At 38.5% G+C, this 14,512-nt stretch overlaps 1 protein-coding gene across 3 annotated transcripts in view; it reads left to right on the top strand.

The window, feature by feature from the left end:
• The window catches only part of ERC1 (ELKS/RAB6-interacting/CAST family member 1), a 300,129-nt gene that overhangs the window by 275,590 nt on the left and 10,027 nt on the right, over window positions 1-14,512 (top strand). For all 3 annotated transcript variants that reach the window (XM_062010118.1, XM_062010103.1, XM_062010110.1), the window contains one exon: window positions 7,720-7,908. In XM_062010118.1, coding sequence (XP_061866102.1) covers window positions 7,720-7,908 — 189 coding nt within the window. The remainder of the gene's footprint in view (window positions 1-7,719; window positions 7,909-14,512) is intronic.

Here is a 14,512-nt window from a genome sequence, read left to right as displayed (position 1 = left end):
AGATCAAAGAACACAAGTAGATACTTACATTCAAAACAGATGGCTGGTTTCTTTTTATAAAGATTTGTGCTTTTCAGCAAAACAATTGCAAAAAGGCCATCATTCATTTCTACCAAATGAGATTGTTCCAGGTCTGCATCTTATTTTCTGTTTTGATTTGCAACTGGGTATGATCTCCTGCTAATGACTTGGTCCTTATAGCAAGCAGGGATTCTGTATTCAAGCATTTTTATTTTAGGCCACTTCTAAGTTACTTACAGCTTGTGTGCCAGTGTGTCCTATCTCCCAATTACTCTACCATTTAGATTTCTCATAACACTCATCCGCATCCCAGAATGCCATCATGCAAGGCCAAAAGCTTATGCAAACTATGAATACGCTGTTGGTGACATAAAGGAGAGGGTTGCTCAGCCTTGGCACTCATAGCCAGAGATAGAAGAGGAATAGCTGCAGCCAGACTGGGGGTTTTGATGCCAACAACTTTTTTTTTTGTCAGTTAGGAGGAAAGAAACTGAGAGAGAGGAGAGACTAAGAATGTTAGAGAAAGAATCAAGCCCAAACCTGCTTTCCAGCATATTAGCTATGAAAATAAGCTCAAGAGAAATATAACTAAAATTAAAACTGATAAGGGCACATAGCCAATCTAGACGCTGTATTTTCCTGGCTCATAAAGTTCATAATTACTAATGGAGATGTCAGGATTTACAGTTCCAGCTCACAGTGGGCAGTCTAACCACATCTGATGGTTTAACGCAACATATAGGTAAGAGTTACTACAGTTGCATCTGTAGAAATAGATACTGGGATTTTGTATTTGAATGCAGAGCAAATAATTCTAAAAAGAATTCCTGAAGGCTGATAAACCAGACGTTTGGTGGCTTCACGTGCCTTTGCTTTGACAGTGTCATGTAGCAGGTAGAGCTGGAACAGCAAAATGAAGACTCAGTGTTAGAGATGGACGAGACAAAGCTTCCTATCACCTATGGACAGGGAGGTTATAGTTCATCTGAACAGAAAAGCACTGAATGTCTCCTCTGGTAGACTACTTAAGAAATACCTTCTGTTTTCCATTAGCAATGGAACAGACAGCAGGAGACAGAAGAATGCAGTCACTGATGCATAAGCATTCCCATGGACACACTCTCCTAGCGTATGTACTGCCATGTTCTGCTTTCAAACAAAAGCATATTAGCCACCGTTTCCTTTTATCCCTTGTAATAAGAAGAGGCAATAGACAAAATACCGTACAGCAGGGAATGTGTGTGCTTTCTTATTCACTGTTATATAGATAACAAGTGCTAAAAAGCTTGAATGGGTCAGAAATATGAGCAAGAGGTTGTTATTCTCAAGCTCCTATGTTCTTGTAGAGAAGAAATCAGCATAAAACCTAATGGATTCTGTGAAATCATAACTTGCCTGTTTACACCTATGAAAGTTTGATCAGGAGGATGGTATTTAAATCCATAGTGTCATGTCCAAGCTGCAAGCAGTTTTTAAACTATTTTCACTCACTGTGGGAATGCTTTTGATCTTCTTGACGATATTCTGATAGTCAATATCCCAAGTCTGACTACCCAGTTTCACAGCTTACACAATTTAATCTATTATTCAAAATTTTAACCTGATAACTAACGCAACGTATAGGAACAAAATTCTCAAATGAAGGAGATTTTCACGTACTGAAGTGGAAGATTTTAGGTTGTCTGTAGATCTCACCCCACTTTGCCCATCCTGTTTTACTCTGTAACTAAGCTGCTGGGTTGCTGGATTCCCAAGAAATCCTGAAGACAAAAGAAAACTAAGACAAATAAAACACCACTTCAAATTGTATGTTCTGATCTCATCTTGCAGTTATGCCACAGATTTCTCTGCCTCAACTAGCAAAGAGGCATTTGGAGTGGTATAGAAGATAGAGATGCGATGTGTGCACAGTACAATTAGTTGTATTTAGGGGGAGGGTTTGGACAAATGCTTTTGCATTTTAAAGGGATCGATGAAACAAGTAAAGTTAAGCCGCATGCAGGCAATGTTCATATTCCCCCAAGGTCCAGATACAGTCCTGCCAGGGTATTAAGTTCTGATCTACAGTAGTCCCTGCTATTCCACACATGGTTCTCCACAAGCTTTTGCTCCACAGCCCATGTAAGCAAAAGTTAGTAGTGTCATGAAAAAGCACTTCTGGATTTGTTATGTAGAAAAGTATTTTTTAACTACTCGTTCATTTTCAGTGTTTTAGGAATCCTACCAACCCACTGCAATTCTTTGCTTCACCTACATTACGAGAAAAAAAAGATTTTATTTAAACAGAGGGAACTAATGACAAAACTACTTTCCCCATTTTGTGTTTTTTCTGTTCTTTTTTTTCTGGTCTGGATTTTTCCCAAGGTGAAGAGGGTGAACTCTGGAAATCATTAATCCATGGGATTTGTTCATGGTGTATAAAAATTTCAAAAAGAATTTGCTATATTAAACTGATTTCCTAATTGATTCTGTCAGAAATGAACTGAGTAAGACAGCTCTGTCAAAATAGCCAGAATTTCTTTCAGCTCCTCACACATGTTGCTTTGTTTTGTTTTATGAGGAGAAAATGATGAAGGTTAGATTTAAATCCTGGGGTTTTTTTCTTTGTCTTTAAAACAAATCTAAAGAAAACTGAGCCTATCCCTGAGCTTTTGCCCTGTGGTCTTCTGAAGAAACCAAGTATCTCCGTACAGCAGTGAACTGAGCTGAACTGAACCGAGGTCAAGCAGTGTCTTTTTGAGAACTTTCTTCTGTTTCCATTTAAAATAACGAAGGGAAGACATCAGTAATAAATTGTTCCGAATTTGGGAAAGCTTTGCACTTTCTGAGCCAAATTCATGCCTCATAAAACTCCATTGCATTCAATGGTTACAAGATGATTGTAGTTGAATCCTTGCGTTTGTTGCCAAACAAACACAAATGGTCTGTGCAAGAAGGCATAATTCAATTTGCCAAACGAATTCTTCCAGACTGTGTAATTCAGTATTTTAGTGTATTTCCATATCTCTCAATATATTTTGCTACATTGGCAAATTTTTCTTGTCTGGTAATATCTATAATAAAACCCAGAAATAGGGAGGTATCTGAAGACCCACTCTTGAGCCACTCCATCTTTTGTTAGATTTGTGAGGTCCACCAGGGAATAATTTCTCTTTAACGAACACACGTATTTACCCAGACTTTGAGCCTGTCTTCTCCTGTGTAATGGTAGTTTGGGAAGCAGGGTTTGTCATGGGTAACAGACTCACATCTGTATGTAACAAAGTTTTAAAATAGTTTCCCATGCCCATGTGAAAAATGTGATTGATGGGAGATAAAGGGCTACCTCAATTTAACTTGTTTTCAAAGCACATTTGTTATATCAAATATGAAGTTTTGAACAGGTCTTTGGCAGTGTTTTGGGTTTTTGGTTGTGGTTTTTTTCTGAATTCCTTGGAGGTTTGTACCTTTGCAGAATCTACAAAGAACACTCAAGGTCTGTAGACCAGGCCAGCAAGCTAGAGCATTTCTCAACTTGGTTAATTCCTTGGAAACTTTCAGATTCTTGCTACACTTCTTTTTAACACCTTTGGTACAAAACCAGTGAAATTTTGACCTCACATTAGTTAACTTGGACCCTCAGATTACCTGACAATTCTATTTTCTTCTTGATATAGTTGTTACTCCAGGGATTTTTCTCAAATATGTAGAGATTTGTAAGTCAAGAAAAACCTACTGAATTGTTTGATTGCAAAATGAAGACCCCTTCTCTGCATTACTTGGCCTTTTATTCTGTAGTGAAAATACACAAGCAGAGTACGTGCAAGCAGAGTAGTCAAGCTAATACAGGAGCATGACAGCAGTCACGCCAGTGCCAAGTGTATGTATGGTACTTTGTACTGGCATTGCTGTGTCAAGAAGATACTAATTTCTCCCTTTTTGCTTGCTCAGAGAAATCATTGACATGTATCTGTACAGAGAAGTTTACTGCTGTTGGTCTCCCGTCAATGTGCATGTTGATGTGTGGTTCTGATGAGTAAGGCAAGTTGTGTAAGGAAGTAACTTTTACAAGGTCAACTGATGTAGCTGGAAAAACACACAAGCTTCTCGGGGTGCATTTAAGACTTTCTTCAAAATGTGAGCTGCAAATTTATCGCTAAGTAAAAATTGAGACATATTCTTTTAAGATAACTAAGTAAAGTTAATTACTTAGTTCCGAAGAAGAAAAGTGATTGCTTCCTTCAAAGAGGAAGGGAATGTTAGCAGGGAGGAAGGTGACCAGGTCATTAGCCCCTCTGCCTGGAGAACCCGTAATTTAAAGCTGGTGGTTGTGGTGAATGAGTCCTATTACACATTGATTAAAACCATACTTGATTCCACAGATGTCTATGGATAGTCAATATCTCATTTTGTCTCAGATTGACACTGCTGCAATTATACCACCCATTCACTGGCTTTCTTCTTCATATAACCACCTATGTGTCTGTGCATATTTACATTAGACACTGCTCAGACAAACTTTCAGACACCACACTCTCTGTATGGGAGGTGTATTCATCTTTCACGGTAAAAGCGTCCAAACATTTAGATAGCTCTTGCCAACCACATTCAGTTACAAGTACCTTTTCTTATCTGTGCAGTATATATAACTACGTATTTAAATGCAGACTCTTATAATAAACAACTTTTAAATACATTTTCTCATGTTTGAGCTGACCACTGTACAACAGCAAGGAATGCCACTGAAGAAGCAGGGTTAATTTCATTTAAAAGCTTTCTTTTTTCCCCCAATGACTTGCCACACTACAATGAGATTCACATCTGTCATCCTCAAAGATGAAAAAAACCTCTGCAAAGTCTCAAAAAACCTGAACATGTTGTTTCCACATTGAAATTGGTTTGGAATATATTCCCACATGTCTTGATCGGTGGGTTGGGTTTGCATCAGAGATTTTTCAGGCATTTCATGTTTCTGCTTCAGCGTTGCAGTGATTGCCTTTTTTAGGGAAACATGAGGTCAAACTTAGCTGGCCACTAACAATATTCTGTACTTGAGAGTACATTAAGCAGACTTCATTCCATGCATTGATGAGGATGGCCTAAACCTATCAGGGCAATTAATGAATCAAGGCTACTTTAGAAGATGTTCCTGTGTTTGCTCTATTTGCCCCTTGTTTTCCTAGAAGGCTCTACAGCTCTGAGTTGCTCGTGAGAACGTGATGTGGTTTATGAATCCAGCACTGCCCTGCCTTTCCACTTAGCAAATGCTCTTACACCCTCTTGAGATAAGGCAATGGCAGCTCTGCTGTGTGGGAAGTGTGGTGCCTCTTGCTAAGTGGGTAGTTCAAATTAGATATGGCAGGAACGCAGATATACGGGCATTTCCTACTTGACTGGCAGGATTTAATGAATCCCAAGTGAGAGGAATGATTGCTCTGCGAACAGCTTTGGGAGGACTGCTAGTTAATAACTTTCACACGCCTCATTTGGCCTATTTCCAGCTTGAGGTAAGGGGGAAGGGTACAGGAGGAATGTGCTTCAAAAAGGAAACTTGTCCCTGAGCAATCGAATTTGGCTGTTGTATGAAAATCCTCAATCTTTATTTGCTAGATAGCTCTGCATTCTCTTTGTTGGGGAGAGTTTCTGTTCACAAAGGTTAGCTAGGAAGGTTGGCAAGTCAGATTTTTTTCAGACTGAAATCCACACATCTGATGGATATTCAATAGACTACAGTACCTGAGAAGAATACAAGGCAACTGCTACATTGATTGGGCAGCTAGTTACTATTGACTGCTTAATTTTTACATTTTTATAAAACAGCATTTTTATAAGATGTGATATTCCATCACTATACCCTCTGTGGGCAAACTGAAAAGTAAGAAAGACAGCAAAGACATCAGTGAAGTTAGAAGCATCACTTTTTCACCTGCATAGGGAGTACACTTTCAGGTCATAATCTAGGTAACCCAAATTATGTGCACTTGGGGTAGATGGTGCAAATTCAGCAAACAACCAAAGCTAATGGATATAATTGGCTCAATACAGTTGTGCTCGGTGATGGAAGTGAAATATAACTGTGTTGATGCTACTAAAATATCCCTTTCTGTTGTCCAGTATACAGGAAAGCAGAGTATTCTGCCCTGCTTGATACATCAAACCCTTATTTTTATGTGCCTTCATATTTGCAAGCAGGTGTTGCCTGAGGGTGCACATAGCAGTATGGTTTTTAAAAAAGCATGTGAGCTCACTCTCTCTGCAGGTTTCTTGTCTGTTTCCTCTACCGTGGCAGCCCTGTGCTGTGGCTTTTCATAGGTGCCAGCACCCTGATGTTCTGCTGTAGGCTGCTGAGTGCAGCTATGCTCTGTGGGACAGGGAGTTTGACATTAGTTAGCTGCTTAGCCATGGCTTCAGATCTTCTCACTCTACAGAAATTAATCCGTGTAGAACAGTGTTAGAAGCAAAATAAGTGAGCCCTGACAGCCTAGTTAAAAGAGGTCGAAGCTAGAGTCTTTGTTGAAAGCGGTGCCAGCACCCTGTTCCTGTTGACTCGGAGATTATCTCACTTCTTATTCATTAGCAGGGTCAGAGGTGTCCTATTGAAAAGATATGCCCATCCCACTAACAGCAGGTGCAGCCTCCTGCCTGGGAACACAAAGACAAGCTGCCAGTACTGGGGCAAAGCTTTCCAGTTCTCCTACCTGGTGCACATCACTGCTTCAGCACCTCGTTTTATGGAGAGAAGGCACTAAACCCAATCCTTCCTTGGTTTTTCATCAGCTGCAAACCTTCAAGTTTTGTATTACCGTGGTTTTGAATATGTGCCCATAAACACCTAGAACAATACAGAGCAGTGTTCTTGTGGGAGAGCATAATGAGGGATTCATGGTATATATTTATGCACTTGAGCTCTATGTTTTTGTAAAACAAATGAAAAATGGCTCTTCAAATACTTTTAATGGGAACTGTATGACTCCAGCTTGGATCACAATGAGGAACGAGGATTAAATTTAGATTGGGTAAAGTATAACGAAATAAAATAGTACTTATTAAAGTCCTTTGATTTTAGTTTTTCAGTCTGTTCTATAGAGTCTGGATCACATAATAAGTGAAAGTCATTGCCTTCTCAAAACTATAGAGTAGTGTATCTTAACTATAGAAACAATATAGAAAACTATATCTTAACTTTCTGGCTAAGATGTGTCTATCTCCATTTTCTACACTAGAAAATGTTCATCTTGCAAACAAACAACTTGGCATCATTTGAAACTACTGTCTTTAGAATATGTTTACTGCATATATAAGTTACAGTGAAATGTTTGCTGGCAAAATGAGTTAAAACCTATGTTTCTATTGCCTTAGTGTGGGCAGACACCTTTTACCAGGAAAAGAAAATCCTTAAAGCAAGGAGTTGAAATAGTTGACTGAAAATCAGTACAGCTGATGCTTTCAATTTAACAGTTTAGTTTTTTACCCATATCATCATTATTTCCTACACTAATCAGACAGCTATCGTCACCACATCCCCTTCCCCTAGTGGTATCTTTCTGATTCAGCTGGGTGCTTGCTGGGTTATGGGATAGGAGTACTGAAGGGGAGGGAGGATATTCAGGTTTATTCCAGTATAAAGCTGAACAAGATTGTAAATTAGAAGTTGATCATTGCCTTCACTGCTGCTTGGATCTCAGGCTGCTCCTTATTGTCTCTGTTCCCTTATTTCAGATAATTCAGCCCCTCTTAGAACTTGATCAGAACCGTAGCAAGTTGAAGTTGTACATTGGACATCTGACAGCCCTCTGCCATGACCGTGACCCCCTGATTCTGCGTGGACTCACCCCACCTGCTTCCTATCACCTGGATGATGACCGGGCAGCTTGGGAGAAACAGCTGCAGAAGATGACCCAGGAGCAGGTGAGTTTGTGGTCTGAAGCTCTGAACAAGGGCTCAAACTATGGATGTAGATCTTACTGATGTGTCACACACAAATGTTGGGAAACTATTCTGTAAGTGATGAAAACAGGCAGCAAAGATCCACCGTTCATCTCACAGAAGGAGTCAGTATTTTTTTAAATCATTGTCATTTAGTATCTATTATGGAATTTCATCTGTTCTTTTATTTGTACTTGAAGCCATGCATCTGTGCACTCGTGGGAAAACAAACTACAAGATCCAACTTCTGGCATGTTGTTTTACCTGTTATCAAACTTTGGCTGCTTTTTATAACTTAATGTAATCTTAGGGAACTTAAATTGTTTTTTAATGACATTAACCATTTATGTTTTAATCATGACTTTTACGCAAATGAGTACAATGTCCATTCCTTCTGTTGCAGTGTGTTCTGCCAGTAATTTTTACTGCTTACCACCTTACTTGGATACTTAAATCAAGATTTTGAATAGCTGCAGTATACCCAGGCTTTTATGCACACACACACAGAGTGATCTCAGAAGTCCAACTGTGTATTTCCGGGAGTTTTGGAACACAGATCTTAGAGGGTTTAACAACTGCTTGATTGTTATAAAGGCTCTACAGAGACTGTCAATCTAGCTATAATTCAAATACTGAAATAATCTTCCCTTCTCTCAGCTCTGGTGATGTCTTGCTATCCTTAATCCCTTGACTGGCAGCTTTTATCTCTTGTTTTTGGACTATAATTCATCATTTCCTACAATGCTTTTTTCTCATTATTGCCTATTGTTCTTTTCAGTTCTTAAATTTTACTTCCATATTACCACACTTTTCAATGGTTAAAGTACTATAAAGAACTTGTGCCAGAAATAAATGTGACTAATTTTGTCTTTTAGATCCAGATTTAGGATTATAATGCCTTTTTTTTACTAAATTATTCACTTTCATGTGTCTATATCAGTATGCACACAAATGAGCGCAAGGCTTATACGGTTAGAAGTGGATTTGCAGGTCAGTGAACACTATCTTGAACCTATCCTGAACATTTCAGCTCTGGTTTTCTTCTTTTATGATGTTTAAGTTCATTTCCTTGCACTTTCAACTCAAGGCTCGATTTTGATCCAAAAAATTGGAGAGTGCAGTTCAGCAAACAAATTACAGGAAGCCAGCAGAAGCACGATTTAACAATTCAGAAAGAAGAGCAGAAATCTGGAGATATATATGCTTGTAATGGGGCCTAGACAGTACAGGACAGTTGTTCTCCGTACCTACCTTCATGCATTTGTTTGATTCAGCATGTGCTGTGTGCTATCTACGTTTGTCTCTGTGGGCCTGACACATTCCTTTTTCCTGCACAGCCTGCTAGCCCCTATGCCCTCAAAGTTAGTGTTTTATTTATTTCTTTGGTTCTGTAATCGCTGATACAGGGTTAAAAGTTTATAGATGTGGGCAAAGTTTAGATATCCCTGAAATAATTTGACTAGTCTTTATAACTCTGTTGGTCTTTGAATATAATCAGGGTCTGTGGGAATAGATGATGTGTTCTAATTGATCAAGAGAATGTAGGTAGAGAAAATAGAAAACACTTTATTGGGCAAGTTCTTCTGAATACTCAGGCCAAAACACCATCTACTTTTTCCAGTTCTGTGTACTGGTCTGATAAAAAAGAATATTCCTCATTCAAACTTTGCTACTCCATCAGCAATATTTGTGGGTTACACAGTAAAGAAAGCATTTACATACAAATTGTGAGAAAAAGAATTATCTAGTTGTTCTGGAGAAGAGAAAAAAAAAATGTGATGTTCTGTCCTCTCCCATTATTGTCTTAATTCCTCATTGCTGTTGCCACAGTTGTTTAAAGTTACTATTCAGTTTGTGATTCCCATGAGTAACTAACATCTGCTAAAATAAAATATAGCAGTCTCTTCTGTTTTCCCATGCTCACTTAGATTGTATTTAACAGGCTTCACTCAAAAAAATACAAACTAATGATACATTTTAATTTACGAAGCGCATTTTTCGTTTAAGTTGTGGAACTTTTCTGATCCTAACTGCAGAATTTCCTTTATGTTTAAAGTATTCCCATGATGGGTGGGAATCAGTTCTCCAGATTCTCAGAAGCCCATTGCAGAATACCCATTTTACATCTTTGGAATTTTAATGACTTTTGTAAATTACTTCAAATCCAGTGCATTACATTCACTCCTGTCCCTTCTAATATGATCTTCTGTAGATAATGCCTCACAAGCCTCAGTGGGAAAAAATTAATCCTCTTGAATGTTAAGAAGTTGCTAACATGATTAGGGAGAATACATTTAACTGAACACCAATAATATTCAAGAGTGATGCCAGTGTATCCACTTCTCGCCAATGAGATTATTTGTTTGTTGGGGTTTTTTAAATAAATGATGGACAATTCATTTTCATACTGCTGCCTTTGGAGCCATGATTTCCCCCTGCAGCAACTATTGTTTGTGAAGGCCGGTCCTAAGATGTTTCATCATAGCAAATATACCACGTGGGTCTCTCATACCTGCTGAGAAGGCTCAAATACAAATAGTAGGAGTTATCTGTGGCTTCTTCTGATAGTTAAAACTAATACATGATATAGGTGAGCTGTATTCCATAGTGACTTCAATTGATTTTTATCAAAATATGAAGCTGAGAATTTACATCATTCTTTGATGGTATTTTATGAAAGGCTTTTGTAAAGCTGGCTTACTGTAGTAGAATTTTGGTCCATTTGTAATGAAGGCTTGAATCCAGTACTTTAAATGATATCTCAAAGTCTAATCTAAACTAGTATAACTAGGCTTAAGTTGTGGACAATAAAGAACCTACAGTTCTTGGAACCATGTCATTAAGCTGTTCATGTGGTGGAAAATATTCCTTTGAGTCAGTTCTGACCCCATGTCTCCAAAGAAATTCTGGAACTGTCCTCCTTCGACCCATTCGTGTCCCGTTCAACTGATTTAAAAAGTTGAAGTTACCAGAAGGAAGAATGTTCCAAGTTTCAACACTGAGAAATAAAAATTCCATTAATTCATTGTAAATAATTGCATTATCCTGACAATTTCTATTAAACACTGTATTTTCTTTCACTTTGTCCTAAATGTACCGTTATGTTAATATTCTTGGGCTCTGTAGAACCACTGCCACGTTTCACGTTTCAGGTGGTCACCATTAAGTTGAGGGATTTTATTCCTATATGAAAGGAAATGACATTAAGAACATTATTATATGATCCACATTGTTATTTACAGTTCAGGTTTTGTTTTTCTCTTATCTTTATAGAAAGGAAAGAATGGAGTAGAAGATGGAACTTGCTGGAAATGATAATTTCAATATATTGGCAGCGGTGTGCTGCACTGTGGTTGGAAGGCAGAAGTGTCAAAAAGTCAAAATAGACAACCAAAGAGGGCAACCAGATATTAGTAGTAGGCAAAAATGTTTGTTCCATTAATAGCCTAAACAGTATTGTAAATTATTCTTACCGCTTCAAACATAGCTCTAAAACATGCAGAACTTCCTGTTACAGAGATTTTCTTATTTTCGATAGATTCTACAGTCATTCTGAAAAATATTTCTTTCAACAGAAGAAAATAATTTGAATTAGTTTTAGGTTTTATTAAAACAATTATCATTTAATTATATTATTTAAAATTTCTTTTTAATTATGCTGCAGGAACTGGGGCTGTTTAGCCTAGAAAAGAGGAGACTGAGGGGAGATCTTATTAACATTTACAAATATCTAAAGGGTGAGTGTCAGGAGGTTGGGGCATCCCTTTTTTCAATGGTATCTAACAACAAGACAAGGGGTAATGGGATGAAGCTGGAACACAAAAAGTTCCATTTAAACATAAGAAAAACTATTTCACTGTTCAGGTGAGGGAGCCCTGGCACAGGCTGCTCAGGAAGGGTGTGGAGTCTCCTTCCTTGGAGATCTTCAAGACCCACCTGAATGCATTGCTGTGCGACCTGATCTAGGTGAACCTGCTTCTGCAGGGGGGTTGGACTAGATGATCTCTAAAGGTCCCTTCCAACCCCTACCATTCTATGATTCTTAACCCTAAGAGTAGGAGACATTTTGATCTTTGCCATCGGTGGCTCTTTCCAGCCATGTCTGGCACATCCTGGCTTCATCCAGGCTGCTAGGAGTCCTGCCTATCTTGACTGGCCCCCAGGCACCATTTTTATCTTTAAAGGTCCCTTCCAACCCCTACCATTCTATGATTCTATGATTCTTAACCCTAAGAGTAGGAGACATTTTGATCTTTGCCATCGGTGGCTCTTTCCAGCCATGTCTGGCACATCCTGGCTTCATCCAGGCTGCTAGGAGTCCTGCCTATCTTGACTGGCCCCCAGGCACCATTTTTATCTCACAGGATCAACCTATTCATCTTTCCCAGAGGTGTTTCCAGCAGCATTTGCACTGTGACCTGGGCATCAGCAACAGCCTGTAGGACATTGGCAGATGTATTTCCATGAAATATTCTCTCAGAGGGCACCTGCTATGGAAGTTTGTCTCTCCCCACTACTAACGTGGTGTTGCACTTATCACTGCTTTTGGTGTGAGTTACAGAAGTGCTTTTGAATAACCTTTATATCCATAGAAGAGCTTAGTAATGAAGAAAGGTTCCCTTCCCTCTCCCTGTGTACCAGCTTCAGGCAAAGCATAGACCATGTAGGGATTCCTACTTACAAAAAATCAGCAATGTTTTGCTGCTCACTGCTCGAAGCAGAGGGAGGAAAAAGGTGATAATGTTGCTTCACTGTGTCAGTTGCAACCTCCTATATCCACTAAATAATCAGGGCTTGGTTACAAGGAGCGTAATTTGCGTTGCACATAATTCACATTTCACTCTCAGCAAAGTCACTCTGTGTACGAAAGAACACCAGACCACATGTATATTGCTTTCAAATTCCATTATTAAATTGCATATATGCTTGCTGAATTTTGAAAGTATCATACACACATTTTAATTTGTCACACAAGTAATATTGTAAATGGAACAAACTTTACTCCAAATTGCAAATAGCTGTTTTATAAACATCCTGAGTACTTCTTTGTTCAGATTCCACTTGCATCCTTATTTCTAGATCGTTTATGAGAAATTACTCACTTTATTTAGTTTCTGTACAGAAATCACTGTGTTTTGCATTTAGTCATTCTAAATTACTCTGTTACTTCAGAGCTTACCCTTTCTTCCTTCCATTAGACTGCTCTTCCATTAGCTTGTTATCTTCCCCACCTGATTTATGTCATTTATTTTTAATTTGTAATCTTATGGGAATGCATAATGTATTTTAAAGTTAAACAGCCCACTTCTGGTCTCTGTTAGAAATTAGAAGTAATAATTGCAACAATTTATATCCTTCTTTGTGTGCAAATGTGTTTCCAGAGTTCGGCTGAGAAAGTAATGGATGTAGGAACTCTCTAAAATGATTACATTTTGTGTACTTTATGCTTTAATATTAAGTTAATGTTTTGGATGAGGATGAGAACTTGGGATCAGTGTAATAGTTCTTAATACTAGTTGAAGTCACAAACATTACCCATAAGTTGACCATATCCATAACGCAATAACATTATCTATTATTATTTGTGCATAGAATTGTTAATTTTAATTAAAGTATATACTATCAAATAATATATATACTATCAGCAACATTAACTATTCCTAACTTAAAAAGTGATATTCAGGACGTGCACATTTGTGTCTGTGTGTGTGGCGTGTCTAAAATTTACTGTGGTCTCGTTTCAAGCAGTTTCTACAAGCAGATTGTGTACCCACTTGAGCTATTACCTCAATTTTTTTGAGGGCAGCTCGTGTCTCCTTGTGGTTTTGCTATTAGTAACAAATTCTGTGATTCTATGCCTTGCTCGGACACTGTGGTCCCCATGGAAGCTTTTTGCAGCGTCTCCTGATAGGAGCTACTGCTGTAGATCCTGCTTGGCTGTGTGCATGGGTTGCTGGAGTGATTTGCGTGGGCATTCTTCCTGGATAAAAAGAACAACATGCAGGAGCAGGAGGGTCTTCTCCTGGCTTGTCAGGCTCACTGAGTTGTATCTATCAGAAATTTCAGAGCTAACAAGATTCCCCGTGACTTCATAATAAACAAAATTAACTTCCTCTTAAAGAGAAATAAGTAACATGGAAAGAGTAGAAAAGGCTCCAGGTCTGATCCTGAAATAACTAGATGCATATAACTTCATATTTTCATTCAAGTACTTCCTGCTTTGTCTATTCTTCTCTGTTTTGTGCTGTGCAAGTACAAAACCCTAACTGACCACCAACCCTCTGTCCTAATGGTTAAAATGTGTTTCCAAAACTCATCAGCTGTGACCATGTAAGAAGGTAATGAATGCATTGCAACTGAAACAAGGAGAAGTAGCCGCCCAACTCTTTTTCCCAGTCCCTTTAATGTGGAAAATTGCAAGTTGTTAGAGTTGTTAGGGATTAGGATCGTTGGGTTTTGCTGCATTATGCATGCTTAGGTCAGCGGGGCCTGGGCCTAGCAGATAGCCCCGTGGTACAGGCAATAATTACTATTTGTACTGCTTAGCTGTTGAGTAACAACTTTTCTGTCAACTACAGGATCATTA

The sequence above is a fragment of the Colius striatus genome, chromosome 1, assembly GCF_028858725.1.
Source record: "Colius striatus isolate bColStr4 chromosome 1, bColStr4.1.hap1, whole genome shotgun sequence".
Taxonomy (NCBI): domain Eukaryota; kingdom Metazoa; phylum Chordata; class Aves; order Coliiformes; family Coliidae; genus Colius; species Colius striatus.
Note: the sequence above shows the minus strand (reverse complement) of the source record. Positions and strands in the feature narration are given on the sequence as shown.